Consider the following 15,570-nt stretch of genomic DNA (forward strand, 5'->3'; position numbering starts at 1 on the left):
GACGGTCTTGAGAAGTTCGGGCCGTCTTGAGGCTTGACAGTTCTTCCACATTTCAGTCTGTCATGGCTTGGAGGACTGGTCACAGTACTCTGTTTCTGGCACTTGGCTATCTCCATTTGATTCACTTTTTCCGCTCCTTTGAGTTGCGTTTCTCTTGATGAACAACTTCTCTGCTTTTTTCGGGCTCTGTGGGTTTGTCCCATTCCTTCCACAGGGGAGCGTGCACTCTGTTCATTCCTAGAGTGGACTCGAATTTTCTTTTCCCGTGGTCTCCGCTGTGTTCTTAGTGGACGTATACCTTTCACAAATGGAACCTTCATTTCCACTTGTTTCACAATCTCAGCCAAAACGCTTGTTGGCAGTTTTACTTTCAAATCCATTTGCAAGTTTCTGAACTCTCACATTCAGCTCAGCTTTTCCTTCCTCTAGTGCCTTGCACATCAGCGTCAGGTTTACATTTCCCCCCCACCGATCTAATTTCTGTCTCTTCTTTCCCTGCCTGTAACAGAACCTTGTTCTTCATTTTGATTTCACTGTTGGCCAGGCCTGTCTCCAGTGAAGTCTTAACCTGTTTCAGTTCTGTAATTGTGCTTGTCGTGGCCTCATTACCCGCTCGCAGTTTGGAAAGTTTGACGGTTTTTTTTCAATGCCTCCTCTTGTCCATTCAACTGCTTCTTCAGCTCTTTAGTTTCTTCCTTGTAGCTTTTGGCTTCCTCTTGGAATATTGAACGTTGCTGAGTCTTCTCTGCCAACTGGTTCTTCAGTTTTTCTCAGAGTGGCATTACATTCATTTTCCTTCTCCTCGTAATTTTCCAGAAGAATAAACTTTGTGCTGAAGGATTCTTGTAGGTTCTCCAACAAGTTTTCTTTTCTTTGCGAAGCTCGTTTGCTTCATCTTGAGCTTTCCGGAAATTCAGCATAGTCTCCTTGAGTTTCCTCTGCTGTGCTTCCATTCTGCGGTTTAAGACAGTCTTCATTTCTTCATGTTGCTGAATGCTTCCGCATTCCTTTTGCGTTTGATCTTGAAGGACAATCAACTGTTCTTTCAACTGCTTATTTGCCAGTTGACCTCTTGCCAACTCACTCTGGGCTTCTGTGCATCATTTTGTTGCTACTGATAATTCCAACGTAGCTTTTTCTGAAGTAATATTCAACATCCTTTTTAGTTCCTCATGTTTTCCATGGCTACATAATGATTCTTCAAGGGGTCTTTCAGGGTCACAACTTCATGTGCCTTTTCTGCCTGCTGTATTGCCTGGTTGTACATCTGGTTGAGTTTTCCCAACTCCTGCTTTGATTTGCCAACTGTGGAATTGAGGATCATTATTTCCTCCTGATATCTTTGTGTTGTCTCTGAAATTTATTTATCCAGATCTTGAACAGCTTGGTTCATTGAAGACTTCAGTTTCTTGTGTATTTTCAAAGGTATATACTCAGCTTGAATCTTGTGCTTCAAATCTTCCAGTTCAGCTCTGAAGCGAACATTTTCCTATAGAACAGCTTCATTTACTTTTTGCATGTTTTGCTTCTTTTGAGTTACCTCATTCTCTGGGGTCCTCTGTGGCCCTCCCTCTGGGGCCTTTTGTTGCCCTCCCTCTGGGGCCTTTTGTTGCCATTCTCACTGGGGTCTTTTATTCTCTTCTCTCTCTCAGATCTTTTTTGCCCTCTCTCTGGGGTCTCGTGTTGCCCTTGGAGTTGCCCTCTCTCTGGGGTCTCTTGTTGCCCTTGGCGCTTTATTGGGAATGTGCTAGACCTTCTAGGGTCGGCGCTGTCCACAACTTGGAGTTTAAAATAGCTGTCAAAGCCTTTTAATATCTCACCAAATGTGGTGGAGTATTGATCTGTACATTGGCCATGGATCAAATGAACCAAAGATGAATAAAAGCTTATTGACTTGTACTTCTTCTGATTCCTTACTTAATTATGTACTTCTCCTGTGCACTAAAAATTATATAGCTCAAATGTGTCTGGCTCTTCTAATTTTCCATCCATGGCTGGTTTTTCCTTTTGTACTTACTGCTTTAAATTTCATTTCCGCTTTAAGACAGTGTGTGCAGTAACGATTTTTTTTTACACTTAGGCTTTAGTTGCTTTGATACAGTTGGCTTCCCTCTGTCATTTTTTAGAGACTTGTTGCTGGGGTGATTTTTGACTCAACCTTTTCCAGGTGTTGTATTTTGCAACAAATATATCAATGCAGGTATGGAATGTTCCAATATTTGTTACTATCCTTTATTTCATTGGTTTGAAAGCTTGAATCTGCTCTTATTTTAAAATGAGGGCGTTTGAAGCTATTTCCTTTCAGTTTAGAGTGCTTTTAAAACTAAGATTTCAGCATTTTGCTCGGTGTAAGAAGACCGGGACCTGACTGAAAAGGATTCCCTTTCTCTTAAACTCTGCAGGATTTTTTCTTTCTTACCATGCTCTGCAGGTTCCCTATTTAACTCTTCCAGCCTTTCAAACTTTTTTTTTACTGCAGCCACCTTCCAGCTGCCCTTTGGATGCTGAGCCCTTGGGACCGCCTCCTGTTCTAAAATGTAAGTACAGCTACTTTTTGTTTTTGTATTTTTGCTCACCATCTCGTGAACTATGCCGCTCAGGTTCTTTCAGTTTTCCGAAATGGACTTCCACTCATTCTGGTGGATTCCTCACTTCCAAGTCTAGAGTGAAGATTCTTCAACTATTTCTTCAAGTTTTCTTCTTGGTTGCATGTCCCTCTAGTTTGGCTTCAGTTGCTTTTAGCGTTTCGTACCTTGGGATGCTATTCTGGGTTCATGTATTTAGCTGCCACCTTTCATATTACCGCGGATCATCATGTTGGATGATGGTACAATCTCTCATGTGATATCTTTTAGAAGAGACCACCGCTGCTAACCTTGTTGCACTATGCTGATAGCGCTGATATCCCACCTTTGCCAACCATGTTGTATTATGCTCCCAGCTGCGGTGTCTCAACAATGGGATCCTGAGACTTGTATACTGAAACATGAACCCTTTATTGTTAATGTTTAACTATTTACAGATCCCAGGTTACTGTCATGTATGGTGCTCTTACCTCCATGCAGTCTGGTTCTAGAGTGTTCTCTCTAGACTGTTCTCTCAATCTATTACCATGTAACTCTATACATCATACCGTGGGTGCTGCTATTCTCCAGTCCCTTGCTCTGCCGAGTATCTTTGCATTACAATGGCATGCAGGCACGTACAACATCATACACTGGGCTCTGCTGGGAACTGTAGTTCCTAAACTCTGAGGCCCAATCTCCATTTTAAAAGGTAATTATTTTTCCTTTTTTTTTCTTTAGGGTCTGTGATAGTGACTAAATCTAAAATTGAGTGAAGATTGACTTCTGGTCCCCTCCTTTAGCTGGCTATAAGAAGTTTAGCAGTTGAGGTTGGGGAACAGCCATGACCTTGTTGAATGTTGGAGCAGGCTCAAGGGGCCGAATGGCCTACTCCTGTTCCTGTTTATTTTCTTACATGTTATTCTTCATTATTTTTCCCCACACAGCTCGCCCAGGAGGTGTTCGAGCTGAGTAAACATCGCAAACGCAAAGAGGTGGAACTGCAGTCAACCCAAAGCAGGTGAGACCAGTCACTGGGGGTTCATCATTTTGTGGGAACCAAGGTGGTAAACATGTGTGACAACTCTGCAAACGATGCTGCAATGACAGAGGTGACGCAGGAAATGGGCTGGGTGGGGGGAGGGGGAGAAACACACAGAGAAGAAGATAATGTCACAGGTTCAATTCCCACTCCAGAGACTTGATCACACAATCGAGGTAACAGTCCCAGTGCAGTACTGAGGGAGTGCTGCACTGTCACAGGGGCAGTTTTTTCAATGAGCTGCTAAGCTAAGGCACCATCTTTCCCTCTTGGCTGGATGCAGAAGATCCTGTGGCCAATGTTTTGATGAAGAGCAGGGGAGTTCGCCACAGGAGGACTGGCCAATAATTATCCCTCCATCAACATCAAACATGATCACATTGCTGTTTGTTGGGGCTGGTGTGTAAATTGGCATCTACATTTCCTACATTACAGCGACAACACTTCAGAAAAACACACTGCACGAGTTGTGAAGCACTTTCCAATGTCCCGAGATTGTGAAAAGTGGTGTATAAATGTAAGTCCTTTCTCTCTCTCTCTCTCTCCCTCTCTCTCCCCCTCCCATCGTCTCTCTCTCTCTCCCCCCCTTCCCACGTCTCTCTCTCTCTCCCTCTCTCTCTCCCTCCCCTCGTCTCTCTCTCTCTCTCTCCTCCTCCCCTCGTCTCTCTCTCTCTCTCTCTCCCCTCCCCTGGTCGGTCTCTCTCCCCCTACCCTCGTATCTCTCTCTCTCTCTCTCCCCCTCCCCTCGTCTCTCTCTCTCTCTCCCCCCCTCCCCCTCCCCTCGTCTCTCTCTCTCTCTCTCCCCCTCCACTCGTCTCTCTCTCTCTCTCTCTCCCCCTCCCCTCGTCTCTCTCTCTCTCTCTCCCCCTCCCCTCGTCTCTCTCTCTCTCCCCCTCCCCTCGTCTCTCTCTCCCCCCTTCCCCTCGTGTCTCTCTCTCTCTCTCTCTCCCCCCCCTCCCCTCGTCTCTCTCTCTCTCTCTCTCTCTCTCTCTCTCTCCCCCCCTCCCCTCGTCTCTCTCTGCTCTTCACCTCATGGACATAGGGGGCAGTGAAGAGGAATGGAACCTGGGCTCGGTTTGCACACCTGGGCTAGGAGGGCAGAGTTGCGAACCTGAACCAGGAAAAAGGGGCCCTGGAGTTGGAATTATTTGTTCCGGCCTGGGGGAGTGGGGGCATGGGATGAAATTGGAGTCGGGCACACTGCCCCCAGAATGAATGCCGGGTGAGGAGGTAACCTGGCTGGAAGGCTTGTCTCTGTGCACCGGCTCTCCTGCCCTCACCCCTTACTCCCCGCACCCACTACACACTCCTCATGTCCCATCCATGCCCTATGTCCATTCCCAAACCACCCCCCATACCACCAAGCCAACCTATGCCCCTGTACCCATACAAACATTCATCTGAACGTCAGAATTGTGAGCAAGACTGAGCTGGCTGAGCCCTAAAGGACATAGCTGCTAGACTGGGTCTGCGGCAGGTGGTGAGGGAACCAACAAGAGGGAAAAACATACTTGACCTCATCCTCACCAACCTGCCTGCCACAGATGCATCTGTCCATGACAATATCAGTAGGAGTGACCACCTCACAGTCATTGTGGAGATGAAGTCCCGCCTTCACATTGAGGATACCCTCCATCATGTTGTGTGGCACTACCACCATGCTAAATGGGATAGATTTCGAACAGATTTAGCAACTCAAGACTGGGCATCCATGAGGCGCTGTGAGCCATCAGCAGCAGCAGAATTGTACTCAAACACAATCTGTAACCTCATGGCCCAGCGTATCCGCCACTCTACCATTACCATCAAGCCAAGGGATCAACCGTGTTCAACGAAGAGTGCAGGAGGGCATGCCAGGAGCAGCACCAGGCAGACCTAAAAATGAGGTGTTAGCCTGGTGAAGCTATAACACGGGACTACTTGCATGCCAAACAGCATAAGCAGCAAGTGATAGACAGAGCTAAGCGATCCCATAACCAATGGATCAGATCTAAGCTCTGCAATCCTGTCACATCCAGTCATGAATGGTGATGGACAATTAAACAACTCACTGGAGGAGGCTCCACAAATATCCCCATCCTCAATAATGGGGGAGCCCAGCACATCAGTGCAAAAGATAAGGCTGAAGCATTTGCAACAATCTTCAGCCAGAAGTGCCGAGTGGATGATCCATCTCAGCCTCCTCCGGAGGTCCCCAGCATTGCAGATGCCAGTCTTCAGCCAATTAGATTCACTCCACGTGATATCAAGAAACAGCTGAACGTATTGAATACTGCAAAGACTATTGGCCCTGGCAACATCCCGATAATAGTGCTGAAGGCTTGTGCTCCAGAACTAGCTTTGCCTTTAGGCCAAGCTGTTCCAGTACAGCTACAACACTGGCATCTACCCAACAATCTGGAAAATTGCCCAGGTATGTCCTGTACACAAAAAGCAGGATAAATCCAACCTGCCAATTACCGCCCTGTCAGTCTACTCTCCATCATCAGTAAAGTAATGTAAGGGGTGATCAGCAGTGCTATCAAGCGGCAATTACTTAGCAATAACCTGTTCAGCTTGGGTTCCGACAGGGTCACTCAGCTCCTGACCTCATTACAGCCTTGGTTCAAACATGGACAAAAAAGCTGAACTCAAGAGCTGAGGTGAGAGTGACTGCTCTTGACATCAAGGCAGCATTTGACCAAGCATGAGATTGAGGAGCCCTAGCAAAACTTGAGTCAATGGGAATTGGGGGAAAACTCTCGGCTGGTTGGAGTCATATCTAGCACAAAGGAAAATGGTTTTGATTGTTGGGGGTCAGTCATCTCAGCTCCAGGACATCACTGCAGGAGTTCCTCAGGGTAGTGTCCTCAGCCCAACCATCTTCAGCTGCTTCATCAATGACCTTCCTTCCATCATAAGGTCAGAAGTGGGGATATTCACTGATGATTGCACAATGTTCAGCACCATTCACAACTCCTCAGATACTGAAGCAGTCCAAATGCAGCAAGACCTGGACAATACCCAGACTTGGGCTGACAAGTGACAAGTAACGTTCCTTCCACACAAGTGCCAGGCAATGACCATCTCCCCTTGACATTCAATGGCATTACCATCACTGAAACTCCCACTGTCAAATCCCGGAGGTAACCATTGACTGAACTGGACTAACCATATAAATACCATGGCTACAAGACCAGGTCAGAGGCTGGAAATTCTGCAGAGAGTGATTCACCTCCTGACTCCCCAAAGCTTGTCCACCATCTACAAGGCACAAGTCAGGAGTGTGATGGAATACTCTCCACTTGCCTGGACGAGTGCAGCTCTAACAACACTCAAGAAGCTTGACACCATCCAGGACAAAGCAGCCCCGCTTGATTGGCACCCCATCCACAAACATTCACTCCCTCCACCACTGACGCAAAGTGGCAGCAGTGTGTACCACCTACAAGATACACTGTAGGAGTTCACCAAGGCTACTTCGACAGCACCTTCCAAACCCATGACCTCTACTGTCTAGAAGGACAAGGGCAGTAGACACATGGGAACACCACCACCTACAAGTTCCCCTCCAAGCCACTCACCATCCTGACTTGGAAATATATCACCGTTCCTTCACTGTCACTGGGTCAAAATCCTGGAACTCCCTCCCTAACAGCACTGTGGGTGTACCTACACCACATGGACTGCAGCGGTTCAAGAAGGCAGCTCACCACCACCTCCTCAAGGGGCAATTAGGGATGGGCAATAAATGCTGACCCAGCCGGCGACGCCCACATCCCGTGAATGAATAAAAAAATAGGCCATTAGGCCCCTTGAGCCAGCTCCACCCCATTCAAGAAGGTCATGTCTGATTTTATTTTGAGTAACCTCAATGCCACATTCCTCCTACCCCTGATAACCTTAGATTCTTGACTAACAGCAGAGTCCACCTACTTCTGCCTTAAAAATATTCAATGAATGACCCTGCCTCCACTGCTCTCTGGCAGTTCCAATGTTTCGTGACTCTCTGAGAGAGAGAATTTCTCCTCATCTCTGTCTTAAATGGGAGACCCCTTATTTTTAATCTGTGTCCCCTAGTTCTCATCTCTCCCACATGGGGAAACATCCTCTCAGCACCCACCCTGTCAAGTCCCCTCAGGATCTTATATGTTTCAAGAAGATCACCTCTTGTTCTCCTTAACTCCATTGGATACCGGCCCAGCCTGTCCAGCCTCTCCTCGTAAGATAACCCCCCATCCCAGATATCAGTTGAGTGAACCTTCTCTGAACTGCTTCTAGTGCATTTACATACTTTCTTAAATAAGGAGACCAACATTGTACACAGTACTCCAGATGTGTTCTCACTAACACCTTTAACAGCTGGAGCAAAACATCCCTACCCTTATGTTCCACTCCCCTTGCAATAAACAACATTCTATTTGCCTTCCTAATCACTTGCTGTACTTGCATACCAACTTTTTGTAAAACATGTACCAGGACACCCAGATCCCTCTCTCAGAATCTCAGGTTCTGCACTCTCTCTCCATTTAAATAATATGCCAGGTTTTTTTTATTCTTCCGGCCAAAGTGAACAAGTTCACATTCTCCCACTTTGCACTTATCTTCCCAGTTTTTGCCCACTCGCTTGACCTGCCTCTGTCCCTTTGCAGACTCTTTATTGCCCTCTTCTAAACTTACTTTTCCATCTATCTTTGTGTCCTCAGCAAGTTGAGCAACTATACCTTCAGTCCCTTCATCCAAGTCAATTGTAAATAGTTGAGGGTCCAGGTCCAGCACTGATCCCTGTGACATTCCACTGGTTACATCTTGCCAACCTGAAAATGACCCATTTTCCTTACTCTCTGCTTCCTGTTCGCTAACCAATCCTCTACCCGCACTAATATGTTACCCCCTACACCATGAGTTCTTATTTTGCGGAGTAACCTTTGATGTCGCACCTTTTCAAACGCCTCCTGGAAATCTAAGTACCCATAACAAGCAACGTTCTTTATAACGCTCCAACCGTTTCTCAAAAACTTAAAGGCAGAGCTTTTAAATGCCTTCACAGCTTGGCAATTCCCTTTGACAGTTGGTCCTGATGGTCCTCTCGAGGTTCTCATCATAGTTCTGTCAGTTTTGACAAGTTATTTTGACAGTTCTGACAGTTATTTTGACAGGCGTGTTGACAGTTCCAATGAGCTTAACAGTTATTGAGTTTATGAACCTTTTATGCACATTCATGCCTAGTTTTAACAATTCCAAAGGGCACCTGACATATCCCACAGGGCACTTTACCTCCGCTAAAGGTGTCCTGGGACTGGGGTATTTCACCTCTCCCTGGTACCCTGGCTATCCAAACAAACCCACCAAGTTCAGACCCACTCTGACTTGGTCCTATCTGCATTCTCTGGGTTTCACATTACGGGGATGCAAAGCTCAGGCCGCCAATGATTTAAAAGTCCACTTGCCTACGTGAACCAATCACGTGTGAACCCCAGCCCTTCCCCATGAAAATGGGAAGTGCCGTCTTCACTGGCAGGACTTAGGATTTTCGGTCGCTTCCACCAATTTTGCCACAATGGAGAGCGTCTCCGTTGTGGCAAAATCTTCAGGTCCTGGTGCCCATTCCAAAGTTAGCCCAGTGTCCTGTGTTCTCCTGTTAGCCCTGTGCATTCTCAGTGACAGTCTGTGCCTGTTATACAGGTTGTCTGAGTTGGAAGTGAAGCTGGGTGAGCTGGAGGCAAAGCGAGGGCGACTGCAGGAACGTATCGATGAGTTGGAGAAGGCCAATCGCGAGGTGAAGGAGGAGTACGATGCTCTTCAGCAGCTTTACCGCTCTCAGTGGGAGCAGCTACGGAAAAAAGAGGTGGAGGGGTCAGAGCTGATCCAGAACATGATCGATATCAAGGCTCAAGCAGCTGAAGATCTGAATTACCTGAATGAGAAGCTAAAGAGGTAACGTGTCATAATCACTCACTGCATGAGTAGAGGCACATCCGTAAAGGACAGGTACAGCACAGGGTTAGATACAGAGTAAAGCTCCTTCTACACTGTCCACATCAAACACTCCCAGGACAGGTACAGCACGGGGTTAGATACAGAGTAAAGCTCCCTCTACACCGTCCCCATCAAACACTCCCAGGACAGGTACAGCACAGGGTTAGATACAGAGTAAAGCTCCCTCTACACCGTCCCCATCAAACACTCCCAGGACAGGTACAGCACGGGGTTAGATACAGAGTAAAGCTCCCTCTACACTGTCCCAATCAAACACTCCCAGGACAGGCACAGCATGGGGATATATACAGAGTAAAGCTCCCTCTACACTGTCCCCATCAAACACTCCCAGGACAGGTACAGCACGGGGTTAGATACAGAGTAAAGCTCCCTCTACACTGTCCCCATCAAACACTCCCAGGACAGGTACAGCACGGGGTTAGATACAGAGTAAAGCTCCCTCTACACTGTCCCCATCAAACACTCCCAGGACAGGTACAGCACGGGGTTAGATACAGAGTAGAGCTCCCTCTACACTGTCCCCATCAAACTCTCCCAGGACAGGTACAGCACGGGGTTAGATACAGAGTAAAGCTCCTTCTGCACTGTCCCCATCAAACACTCCCAGGACAGGTACAGCACGGGGTTAGATACAGAGTAAAGCTCCCTCTACACTGTCCCCATCAAACACTCCCAGGACAGGTACAGCACGGGGTTAGATACAGAGTAAAGCTCCCTCTACACTGTCCCCATCAAACACTCCCAGGACAGGTACAGCACGGGGTTAGATACAGAGTAAAGCTCCCTCTACACTGTCCCCATCAAACACTCCCAGGACAGGTACAGCACGGGGTGAGATACAGAGTAAAGCTCCCTCTACACTGTCCCCATCAAACACTCCCAGGGCAGGTACAGCACGGGGTTAGATACAGAGTAAAGCTCCCTCTACACTATCCCCATCAAACACTCCCAGGACAGGTACAGCACGGGGTTAGATACAGAGTAAAGCTCCCTCTACACTGTCCCCATCAAACACTCCCAGGACAGGTACAGCACGGGGTGAGATACAGAGTAAAGCTCCCTCTACACTGTCCCCATCAAACACTCCCAGGACAGGTACAGCACGGGGTTAGATACAGAGTAAAGCTCCCCCTACACTGTCCCTATCAAACACTCCCAGGACAGGTACAGCACGGGGTGAGATACAGAGTAAAGCTCCCTCTACACTGTCCCCATCAAACACTCCCAGGACAGGTACAGCACGGGGTTAGATACAGAGTAAAGCTCCCTCTACACTGTCCCCATCAAACACTCCCAGGACAGGTACAGCACGGGGTTAGATACAGAGTAAAGCTCCCCCTACACTGTCCCTATCAAACACTCCCAGGACAGGTACAGCACGGGGTGAGATACAGAGTAAAGCTCCCTCTACACTGTCCCCATCAAACACTCCCAGGACAGGTACAGCACGGGGTTAGATACAGAGTAAAGCTCCCTCTACACTGTCCCTATCAAACACTCCCAGGACAGGTACAGCACGGGGTTAGATACAGAGTAAAGCTCCCTCTACACGGTCCCCATCAAACACTCCCAGGACAGGTACAGCACGGGGTGAGATACAGAGTAAAACTCCCTCTACACTGTCCCCATCAAACACTCCCAGGACAGGTACAGCACGTGGTTAGATACAGAGTAAAGCTCCCTCTACACTGTCCCTATCAAACACTCCCAGGACAGGTACAGCACGGGGTTAGATACAGAGTAAAGCTCCCTCTACACCGTCCCCATCAAACACTCCCAGGACAGGTACAGCACGGGGTTAGATACAGAGTAAAGCTCCCTCTACACTGTCCCCATCAAACACTCCCAGGACAGGTACAGCACGGGGTTAGTTTTTTGTGGAGAATTGAATCATGTGTTTGTCTGGGAGAAGTGATACAGAGTGCATCCGCAAAATCTTTTTGCAACGACAAAGTGGTGATTTTTCCGTCATGTTTCTTTTCCAGGATCAAGCAGAAGAATTTAGAGAAAGATTTGGCGGTTGTTTCCACTGTGCCCATCGCAATGAACACGTGAGTGAGGGTTGTTTCAAGGGTGGGGGCGGTGGGTGGGAGGGTTTAATTTCTGCCACGCCACTGTATGCATGTGCATGTTTGTGCGTGTGTCCGTGTATACGCGTATGTTTGTGTGTGTGTGTGTATATGTATCCTGTTGTGCATCCCTTTCTTAATAGGATAGCACAGAAGGAGGCCATTCAGCCCATGATTCATGTGCCAGCTCTTTGAAAGGGCTACCCACTCGTGTTAGCTTTGTAGATTTGAGATTGGCTTGAGGACCGCACAGGCATAGACCATGATTGTGAATAGATTGGTTAAGCAACACAAGTTAGGTATGTAACTCAGGCAGCAGTGTACAGCTCTCTCTGTGACTCCAGTCCTTGCCTGTTGGATAGCTGTGGCACCGTCTCTTCAAGCGTCCTGTTGACTGATGGTCTCAGATCCTCTATCTGTCGGTGTGCGCAGATGTCTCGAATCGTTTCACCTTTTAGCCTCTTTTCTGGCCGTCTACCTTGTTAGGGTATATTCTATCAAAACAGCCAGTGCTGGCAAAACCCAGCAGGTCCAGCAACATCTGAGGGGGGAGAGAAACAGAGAGAGAAACGTTTCGATTCCGTACGACTCTTCTTCGGAACTGGGGGAACCTCCTTCTTCCAGCTCTGAAGAAGAGCCACATCGGACTCGAAACGTTAACTCTCTTTTTCTCTCCGCGGATGCTGTCAGAGTTATCCCACCATCTGCAGTATTTTGCTTTTAATTGGAGGGTATATCCCAATCCCTCTTAAACGATTGGCTTCGTCTGATGTTATAATCTCTTTACATTTCCAGTCCACAGACCCTCACAGGTTTTCCCTGTTCTTCTTAACAGTTCTTGCAAAAGATTCCAATGTTGGAGCATTTCCCCCTGCACCAAATTCGAGACACGTTACAGGTTATGTAACCACATTTGCTTTTCCAAGGCAAATAGTCAGACCGTTAATTCGCTTCTCAACATAGGAACTTGTTCCTTAAACTTCAACAAATGTTACAAAACCACAATGCTGTGTAGTAACTGCTGTTTCAGTTTGAGGTGTCCGACAGGTCATGGTTAAGCTTGTCAAACGCTTTAACTACATTAGTCCTTATCGCGGCTTGTTTAACCACATTACTTTACGATCACATCTTGATGTTTTTCAGACCTGTTTAACCGCCGTACTCAACAATTTGGCTTTGGCATAAAAACAAACGTTATAAAAAGGTCATAAAAAGTCTGCGAAACCCTGAAAGGTTGCTCTTCCCCACGAATTTCCCTTTTCCAGTGTTTATCCGATTCCCTTTTGAAAGTCACTATTGAATCTGCTTCCACCGCCCTTTCAGGCAGCACGTTCCAGATCACAACTCACTGCGTAAAAAAAGATATTCTCCTCATCTTCCCTTCTGAAGATAATTGGCCAAAAAAAAAAATAATCTGTGTTCCCCTGGTTACTGACGCTCCTGCCACTGGGAAAAGTCTCTCCTTGTTTACTCTCGCAAAACCCCCTTCATCATGTCGAATGCCTTCATTAAATCTCCTGTTAGCCTTCTCACTCCCTCTCTCTCTCACACACACTTGCTCTCTCATTTGTCTATGCATACCCCAAAATTTCTCTCTCTCTCGCTCTCTCTTTTTGCCTGACCTTGTTTATTCATCTTTCTGCCCATCTTTTCCTCTCACGCAATCACAGCTTATCTCCCTTACTCATCTTTATCTTCACTCTTACGTTCTCTCTCTCTCTATCTCTCTTGTTCTTCCTTCCGAGGGTTCTATAAGACCATAAGATGTAGGAGCAGAAGTAGGCCATTCGGCCCATCGAGTCTGCTCCGCCATTCACTGAGATCATGGCTGATCTGATAATCCTCAACTCCTGCCTTTTCCCCATAACCCTTGATTCCCTTACTGATTAAAAATCTGTCTATCTCAGCCTTGAATAGACTTGAATGACCCAGCCTCTACAGCCCTCTGCGGTAAAGAATTCCACAAATTCACTACCCCCTGAGAAAAGAAATTCCTCCTCATCTCGTCTTAAATGGGTGACCCCTTACTCTGAGATTATGCCCTCTGGTCCTAGACTCTCCCACTAGGGGAAACAGCCTCTCTGCATCTAGCCTGTCAAGCCCCCTAAGAATCTTATATGTTTCAATAAGGTCGCCTCTCATTCTTCTAAACTCCAATGAGTACAGGGCCAACCTACTCAGCCTCTCCTCATAAGAAAATCCCTCCATACCTGGGATCAACCTAGTGAACCTTCTCTGGACTGCCTCTAATGCCAGTATATCTTTCCTTAGATATGGGGATAGATATGGGGACCAAAACTGTTCACAGTATTCTAGATGTGGTCTAACTGGTGCCTTGTATAGTATTTATACTCCATTCCCTTTGAAATAAAGGCCAACATTCCATTTGCTTTACCTATTACCTGTTGAACTTGTATGTTAGCTTTTTGTGATTCATGCATGAGGACTCCCAAATCCCTCTGTGCTGCAGCTTTCTGCAGTCTTTCTCCATTTAAATAATATTCAGCTCCTCTATTCTTCCTTCCAAAGTGCATAACCTCATATTCTCCCACATTATATTCCATCTGCCAAGTTTTTGCCCACTCACTTAACCTGTCTATATCCCTCTGTAGACTCCTGTGCCTTCCCACCTATTTTTGTGTCATCCGCAGACTTGGCGATTAGTACATTCACTTCCCTCATCCAAGTCATTAATATTTCTTTTTTGGTGCATCTCTCCCTCTCTCTCTCTCTCTCTCCCTCTCTCTCTCTCTCTCTCTTTCTTGCTCTCTCTCTTACTTGCTCTCTGCCTCTCCATCCCTCCCTCTCTCCCTCCCTCTCTCCCTCTCTCCCTCCCTCCCCCTCTCCCTCCCTCTCTCCCTCCCCCTCTCCCTCCCCCTCTCCCTCCCCCTCTCCCTCCTCCTCCCCCTCCCCCTCTCCCTCCCCCTCTCCCTCCCTCTCTCCCTCCCTCTCTCCCTCCCTCTCTCTCACTCTCACTCACTCTCACTCCTCCACCATCTCTCTCTCCCATCAATTGATTGCCCAAACGCTTACCCTGAAAGGACACTCTGTCTCTGAACCCCGAACAATGTCGCTTTGGCAGCCCCCAAACACAGATGTATTTTATTTTATTCTTCAGTGATTTGAACAGCGCTACAGGCTAAACCCACGGTCCAGGAGAACCTGTTTGCAGTTTTGGCACAGAGACAGACTCTGTACACAGCCTCTGCCATGTCTCCCTACTTCTATACAGGGATTTGCTCAGCAGCATCACCAACAGGTTCCGAGAGGTACAGCAGCCACCAGCCACGCACCAAACAAACTAACTGGAATGGCCAAAAGAGGATATAGAGCGTAGGAACAAGAGGAGGCTATTCAGCCCCTTGAACCTGTTCAATTATACCAAGGCTGACCTCCATCTCACCTCCATGAGTAAATTAATTGACTTATGGGAAGATGGTGGGGCAATGGTAATGTCACTGGACTAGTAACCCACAGCAAGGCTGGTGGAATTTAAATTCAATTCATAAATCTGGAATATAAAGGCTAGCCTCAGTAACGGTGACCACGAAACTATCATCGATTGTGGTAAAAACCCATTGGTTTGATCGAGGGATTCAAAATCATGAGGGGTATGGTCAGAATCGATAGGGGGAAACTGTTTCCGTTGGTGGAAGGATTGAGAACCAGAGAACCCAGATTTAAAATAATTGGTAAAAGAAGCAATGGAGACATGAGGAAAAACTTCTTCAGGCAGCGAGTGGTTAGGATCTGGAATGCGCTGCCTGAGCGTGTGGTGGAGGCAGGTTCAATCGAGGCTTTCAAGAGGGAATTGGATTACTATCTGAAAAGGAGGAATGTGCTGGATTACGGGGAAAAGGCAGGGGAGTGGCACTGAGCGAATTGCTCGTTTGGACATCCAGTGCAGACAAGATGG

General features: G+C 47.2%; 1 protein-coding gene across 1 annotated transcript in view; it reads left to right on the forward strand.

Moving 5' to 3' along the window:
• The window catches only part of LOC144682549 (autophagy-related protein 16-1-like), an 87,211-nt gene that overhangs the window by 16,492 nt on the left and 55,149 nt on the right, over window positions 1-15,570 (forward strand). Inside the window, exons 4-6 of the mRNA XM_078544980.1 lie at window positions 3,512-3,585; window positions 9,271-9,522; window positions 11,571-11,636. Coding sequence (XP_078401106.1) covers window positions 3,512-3,585; window positions 9,271-9,522; window positions 11,571-11,636 — 392 coding nt within the window. The remainder of the gene's footprint in view (window positions 1-3,511; window positions 3,586-9,270; window positions 9,523-11,570; window positions 11,637-15,570) is intronic.

Source organism: Cetorhinus maximus, chromosome 7 (genome assembly GCF_964194155.1).
Source record: "Cetorhinus maximus chromosome 7, sCetMax3.hap1.1, whole genome shotgun sequence".
In the NCBI taxonomy this organism is placed as follows: Eukaryota; Metazoa; Chordata; class Chondrichthyes; order Lamniformes; family Cetorhinidae; genus Cetorhinus; species Cetorhinus maximus.